The following is a 7,567-nucleotide window of genomic DNA, read 5'->3' as shown; positions in this document are numbered from 1 at the left end:
GATCAGGCCGATGACGGTCGTGTCATCAAACATAATGATAGTGTTGGAACCGTGGGTGGCCACACAGACTGGAGAGGGCTAAGGACTCAGCCCTGAGAGGCACAGGGAGGCACATTTTGGGGTGGCAGTAGCTCAGTCCATAGGGAGTTGAGTTGGGAACCAGAGGGTTGCTGGTTCAAGTCCCCATACAGACCAAATGATAAAGTGTGGAGCGGTAGCTGGAGAGATGCCAGTTCACCTCCTGGGCACTGCCAGGGGCTCTTGAGCAAGGAACTTTACCCTCCCCCAACTGCTGAGGGCACTGGTCCAGCTGGCAGCCCACTCACTCTGATATCTCTCCATTTGTGCATGAATAGGTCCTGATCGTGTGTGTGTATTGGGTGTAAGTGGCAATTACTAACAAACAGGGTGTAAATTGTAATTTTCCCCACTGGGGATCAAAAAATAGCTCCGCGTTTGTCCGTCAGGAAGCTCAGGAGCCAATCACAGAGGGCTGAGTTCAGAGTGCCAGGTCTCTGAGCTTGATGACGAACTTGGAGGGCATGACAGAGAGACCAAGTCCCTACAGGTGGACCCCATTGGACCTTATTTTAGATGTACGGTGATGAATGAGGGAGACACAACTCATTTTTTAATCCCATTTTTTGTGTGTCATATTACCACGTTTTGTGTGAAACCACTCAGTAAACTACATGTCTTACCTCGCCGAATTTACATCACCTTGCTTGCTGCTTGGCTTTGGTTTCATCCAGCGTCTTTCTATAAACTAAGAAACAAAAGAACGAGCAAGACCCGTTGCTAGTGTTAGTAATGTTATGTCACACTATGAAACACACAGACCTCGTGGCTTCAGCAAGACGTGATGTTTGCAAATTTTTAATTCATGGTACGTTCACTACCGAACATATTTTTCGGAAATAAGGTCCCATGGTGATCCACCAGAAGGGGAGGGATTTTGCCTCTCTATGGCATGTGTTCCTCTGGTCCAGGTGGGAGAGGGCAGAGTGAAAGGCCAGGGTGATGGCATTGTCCGCTGATCTATTTGGCATGGAAGCAAATTGGAGTGGGTCCAGTGAGTCAGGGAGGGATGAGGTGATGATTTTGTCTAACCATTTGAAGCACTTTATGACAGTAGTCATTCAGGCCGACGATTTTGCTCACATATCAAACTTTGCACTCTAACTATATCTTAATATTTGAGGACCTTTAAGAGCAACATTGCAATGCAGATGAAACACCATTTTAGCAAACAATGTTGTAATAATGTACACAGAGCCATGTAAGTATAAGTATCAAGTGGGCCTAAGAAAAGGCCTACTGCTTGAAAAAGGACCACAATGTTCAGAAGTCACCGGCTTTGTTTACTGCCCACAATTACTGCCCACAATTAATGCCCATCTGCTGACTAAATACCGTGGAAACTATAGCTCACATGCACACACACCATTTGTGTGCATGTGGGCATGAAGTATCACCTCCTTGTATGGAAACCAGAGCTTTGGCTTCCTGTTTTCTACAACCTGACTCCTTGTTCTCTCACATACACACACACACACAGTGACCTGTTTAAGACAGCTGTAGTACATTTTAATTAATCATAACTTACACCGTATAGGTTGCAACGCTTAAATAGGCAGAGATGTGATAAAAAAAATTATTATAGTAGAATAAGAAAGTCCAAAATTTAAACATATTGGTGCTTATATGATTCAATCAAGTACAATTCAAATTAATTTGGTGTTTCTGACCACATACACTAAATAATTGAATACAAGGTTAAATTATCAAAGGTGGTACAACTAAACAGCAGCACTGCTATCTGTCACACTGGCGGGGACCATTTTCAGATATATAGATGTGCACATTGATTCATGCATTTTCCTATCGTCCCCCAAGAACTTCAATGCACCAACAAGAATCCAACCTGACAGAGCTTGTGAAGATTTATAGAGAAGAATGGCAGAAAATCTCCAAAGGTGTGTAATGCTTGTAGCAATATGCCCAAGAAGACTGAAGACTGTAATCACTGCCAAAGGTGCTTCAACAAAGTACTGAGTTAAGGGATCCTTATGTCCTTGTGATATTTCAGTTGTTTTTTTGTTTTAAAATCAATTTGCAAAAACTATTACTAGTTTCCCCTTTGTCAATATAGGGTATTTAGTGCAGATTGATGAGGCACATTTTTTATTTAAATAAGCATTTTAGCATAACAAAATGTGAAAAATTAAAGGGGTCTGAATGCACTGTATTATCACCTTTCAAAGTTGATGTAGTAAAATATTCAGCAAACAGTTGTTTACACACCCGGTAGTTACAGAGCAACATTAGTATTCATTTGGAGTTGTGGTTGTGTCTAATTTATAATAATTTATACTGTTTATTGATCCCCAGTGGGGAAATTACAATTCACACTCTGTTTGTTAGTAATCACTACACACAGACCTGAAATACACACACATGCTCAGGACCTATTCATGCACAAGTGGAGAGATGTCAGAGTCTACCTGGTGAATAAGTTCAACATTCGTGTTGTCATGTTTAAGCTTTGTTTTGGTCACCACCAACTTCTAAACGAAATGGCTGGCTCTTTTTTAGACTTACATTTGGTGTTGCTAGGTTGACTACTTATCCAGTGTCTGTGGAAGTAGCAAACAGAAAGAGCAAACATGTTGTAGCAGCTTTACACAATTAAAGCTCAGCTTTCTTACTCACACCCTCACCTACACAGTTCAGCTAATTGGTGTGTCCACCTCTCCCATTAAGGAGGATGTGTCTTATGTCATAACAGAGCGCAGGTGTTGTCTTACTGTCAGCTTGGCAGAAGTTAATGTCATGGAGCGCTTTAGTTTAAGGTTTAGTGTTCAGTGTGGGTTACCGTAGGTATGAATCAGGGTAGAGGTTACAGGTCGGCAAGACTAAAGAGCCACCGCCACCGTCTTTCTGAACCCCTGAGGGTGAATGGGCAGGCTGTGGCATTTATGTACCTGGGCATAGAGATAGACAGCCTTCTGTCTTTCTCCCAACACACTGACTCAGAATACAGGAAGGCACAAAGCCTGTTCCCGCTGAGGAAACTCACAGGATTTGATGTAAGAAAGGACATTTTAACAGGGGTGTACAAATCATACCCACTTTCAACATTTCATCCTGGTTCAATTTCATCACTGTTAAGAATAAATCTAAGCTTTCCCAGAGCATTAATCAAGCAGTTAAAATAAATGGACAAACCCAAACTCCAGTATCAGTACTTCACACCCAAGCAGTTGAAATAAAAGCCAATCACATTACAAAAGCTCCCACTCACCCCCTGCATAACTCTTTCCACTTACTTCCATCAGGCCGCTGCTATTAAGTCCTCTAGCCAAGAAAAACACAAATACTCCTTCATTCCCACTGTTATAGACATCTTAAATAAAAAGTAACTTTGCACACATCGTAATTTTTATCCTGTGTAAATTATTTGTCTGTTTTTTGAACGTTCACTGTCAAAACAGCCAAATTGGCTATTTTCTTGGGCTTTATGTATACATTCAGTTGCTTGTACAAACGTTTATTAGGTACACCTAGACTAATGCAACAGTTCTGAAATACATCCTACCTTAATGAAGGTTATAATGTTCAGTGAATGGTTCCTGTACTATTTAAAAGTGCTTAGAATAGTCTTTGAGACTAGAAAACTCTATATATAAGAACAGTACATTTACGTAGAGGTGTTTCTGTTATTGAGCCTATCCGCATTCATATAAATAGGATGGACAAAATAAAAGACACACGTCACAATAATAAACCACTCTGGGGCGTAAACTAACTAATTAGTCAGTGACTACAAATGCTTGAACTGAATAAAGTGATTCCTGATGTCCACCTCTGCAGCGGAAACAAATTGACTAAGGGTGGCACGCATCTGTGCGAGTGGGAAATATTTAAACCGAGATGGTAGAAAAAAGACACCAATGGAAAATAACAGAACAAATTGGAAGCTGCATTGAGTTTAGAAATCAGATAGAGACTATACTTCCACACAAATGCACACTTCAACTATTTAATATTGCACTTCCGTAAAGTTGGTGGACAGATTTAAAAAAAGAAAAACTGAAGCAGCAGAAGTCAACATGATTCATCTGATTTTTAGTATGGGTCAAGCTCCAAAAACACTGGACGATACATTTCCCATAATAAAAATTTAATCACAGTTTTAGTTAGAAACCGCAGCCGGATCCTGTATGACTCTTTCCACAGACTTTGTATTACTCCTAATCATAAGACACACTTTCATCACCTTCAAGATCACCTGAAATCAAAAAGATGTCCCACACTTACAGAGAAGTAACGAGCAATAATTCACTCTTGACACAGGCAGACTTCATCTAAATAAAAATCATTTATTTTTCATTAATATTATTATTATTATTATCATCATCATTCTATCTAGAGAGAGTCCACCATGCCACTTTCAGAACTGGAGTAGTGCTAAGAGATCTGTCTGTCTGTTTGGGTACATGATGGGGAAGGTGGATGGGGGATGGTGGTATGGGTATGGGGGGGGGCAGACAGACAGATGGATGATCAGGTCGGGAGGGGTGGAGGTGGTTGGGACTTGTACAGGCTCACGCTCCTGTTCATTCTCCATGCTGATGCAAACAAAGAGGGGATATGACAAAGGAAAGACGACAAAGAGAGGAGGAGCGACTGAATTGTCTTTAAAAATAGTTTGTCCATTTTTGACCTACATGACACTGAGCTGGGAGGAAAAAGACGATTTGGGGGACGATGGGGGAGCAGCTTCAAGCTCATTGGTCAGGCTGCTGGACAGGGAACCAGGACAAGCCAATCGCAGACTGATACAGAGGAGAAGGGTGTTATGTATACATGTCTGCCTGTGTGTTTGTATAGAGGTGTGCTTGCATCAATGTGTGTATGTGTGTACAGATGTGTGTAATCCATTTGCCTTATCTGTCAGTGTGTAACTGGTCAGAGTTACTTTGTTCCATTGTCACTGTACACTTGTCAAAGTTACTGTCACAACCGGGTACAAAGCTGAGGTAACAAACTTCTTCTTCCACGTCTGCAGAGAGAAAGAGAACACAAGAGACAGTATGAGGAGAAAAAAAGCAGCAAGACCGCCATCTTCAGAGTGGCACTGGCACCTCAGTGGCAAGTCTGTGCCAGGTGCCAGGACAGTGGCAAGCGAGCAGGACTTGTTCGGCACCCAGTGAGAAGCTGCCAAAGTGAGCGGCAATCTGTCAGCAACTCTGCCTTGATTCTCCGTCAACTATAAATATATCAACGTTAACTACGAGTAAAATTAAATTCTTGTTGAGACTCAAACCTCTCTTTCCAGCGTGTAAGCTGTAAATCCGACCCATTCATCCACCACGACTTATTATGTGCTATGGGAGAGAATAGCTGCTCTGTAACCATTTTCACTCGAGTGCAGATACTTCATATTTTTTTCCTTTTCGGTAGCCTATTTCGAGCTGTGTTCTAACCCAGAAAAGCTAAAACATTCTGCACGTTTCAAGTTCATTTAATTCTATGATGTCTCTACAAGTATTAACCAAGGAATATAAACCAAATTCAAGTAGGCCTGAACATTATTGTGATTTTTAGCAAAAAAACTAAAAAAGGCAGCTCTCCTGTTTACTTGTTGCCATAAAACTGACTTACGGCAGCTGACCTGTCGTAAAACAATCCATGCACACTTAATGGAAGTGTGTGTGAGACAGATACCGCCTACCACCTGTATATTGTGAAATTATTTTATCATTTAAATTATGTTGAACTTTTGTATCTTTAAAAAAATCTAAATAATCCACACACAGTACGCACCGAGTGTTTACCTGTGTTTCATCGCGCTGTAGTGGTGCCACTGGATACCATGTTGTTGTCAGAATTTGACAGAGACTGCTCCTTTATTACTGGGTCTGTAGAAGGAGAGAGGAACACTTCAGAATTCGCTATAACCTTCAGTTAATGCTAGTTAGGGTTAGCATTTAAAAGAGACGCCAAATGGGCAGTAGACCTGTTATTATGAAGGAATGATAGAATAATGGTAGGACCAAATGTTACACACTTCCTGCGTGTTTACATTCATGATGATAATGACCTGAACGCTCAGTATTCACAACCAACACATGTGTGATGTTACGCTGTATTCACCAGGGATAGAATTTGCCACAGCAACGTAGCATTTAGTGTTGACTTTACACTCCAAACTACGACCAAACTTCAGTTCAGCTAGTGCTTCAGCCAGCAAGTATGTCAATCTCACTGCATCCCAATATGTGTTGCCTGTGTGAGCTGTGTGAACTGTGTGAACTGTGTGTGTACATGTGTGGGTCATGCTTACAGAAGTAGGGGTGCTCCATGGCCTCTGTGGCAGTCAGTCTCTGTTGGTGGTCGTAGCGTAGCAGCTTGTCCAGCAGGTCCAGGGCTTCAGGACTCACCAAGTGCTGGTTCTCCGTCTGCACAAACTGTTCCCAGCGCTTCCTGCTCTGCCTGCAGGCAGACACGCACACACACACACACACATTTATTAAAACAGCTGAGCTGTGAGCAAAAGAAGCAGCAGAGGCCTTTTCTATTGACACAGCAGCAACACAGAACTGAAAGGCACACTGTGCAGTTTTTGACCAACTGTGGTGCTAGAGAGCAATGTTTTGAATAGTAGGTACCAGTATGCACCAAAAGGACCCATGTGTATGCACAGGAGCACGTTGGTGAAGAGGATACACATTTCTGCAGTCTCGCACTGAACCACTGGTCAACAGTCGGTGGCAAAAAAAAAAAAAAAGCATTAAAAAATGTAACATATAAAAAAATAGCTAGCTGAGTATCAGTAGGGAATTGCATTCAAAAGGTGTGTTAGGCTTCAAAGATGTTTTGATGAGAAGGAAAACTCAACAGTAGCTTTAAGAGTCTGTGACTGCCCTTGCCTGGTTCAAATCATACCTCTCCTACTCCCACCACTTCAAAAGCATCAACAAATCCTGCTCTAGTCTCACAGGGAGTCCTCCAAGGTAGAGTGCTGGGTCCACTCCTCTTCCTCCTGTACATGCTCCCCCCCCCTTGGTCACATCATACCCCACCAATGACCCCATTTCTACTGATGACTATGGATGCAACGACTATGGATTTTGTTGGTACAATTATAGTCTAAAGACACCTGTCACAGGGTGATTTGCAGCTTGTTACCGTGGACGAAATGCGATGGAGAGATCATTTTGCACCCGTATGTCCAATAGGGGGGAAGAAGTTTTGCCTGGTATAAACGTTATCGCCAGTGCAACACGTCAGCTGTTAACATTGTGTAACACCCTTGTGTTGTCTTCCCGTCAAAATTGAATATCAAGACTTTTGTTGACGCTTTTTATCAATGTTTTTAACTTTTTTTTACGTTTTTGTCCCTTTTCTTTTTATTTTTGGAATTAATGGTCAATAAACTTCATTTATAGGAAATAATACCTAATGGTTGAGTTAGAAAAGCAGAAATTAGTAATTATTTAGACTAAAATTAAAGGAATGTATGTTGATGGGTAATCACCGACTGGAATATGTCAACTTTTAC

At 41.6% G+C, this 7,567-nt stretch overlaps 1 protein-coding gene across 3 annotated transcripts in view; it reads right to left on the bottom strand.

Annotated features, from left to right (window-relative positions):
* Positions 1-4,954: 4,954 nt before the first annotated feature.
* The window catches only part of LOC116694198 (casein kinase II subunit alpha'), a 12,949-nt gene continuing 10,336 nt past the window's right edge, over positions 4,955-7,567 (bottom strand). For 2 of the 3 annotated variants that reach the window (XM_032523754.1, XM_032523752.1), the window contains 3 exons: positions 6,350-6,498; positions 5,841-5,924; positions 4,955-5,065 (listed from right to left, as the gene is read on the bottom strand). In XM_032523754.1, coding sequence (XP_032379645.1) covers positions 5,848-5,924; positions 6,350-6,498 — 226 coding nt within the window. In that variant the 3' untranslated portion in view covers positions 4,955-5,065; positions 5,841-5,847. Of the gene's footprint in view, positions 5,069-5,833; positions 5,925-6,349; positions 6,499-7,567 lie in introns of all 3 variants that reach the window. The other variant, XM_032523753.1, reaches the window with a different exon arrangement.

The sequence above is a fragment of the Etheostoma spectabile genome, chromosome 8 (assembly GCF_008692095.1).
Source record: "Etheostoma spectabile isolate EspeVRDwgs_2016 chromosome 8, UIUC_Espe_1.0, whole genome shotgun sequence".
Lineage (NCBI taxonomy): Eukaryota > Metazoa > Chordata > Actinopteri > Perciformes > Percidae > Etheostoma > Etheostoma spectabile.
This window is presented reverse-complemented; position numbering and strand designations above follow the sequence as displayed.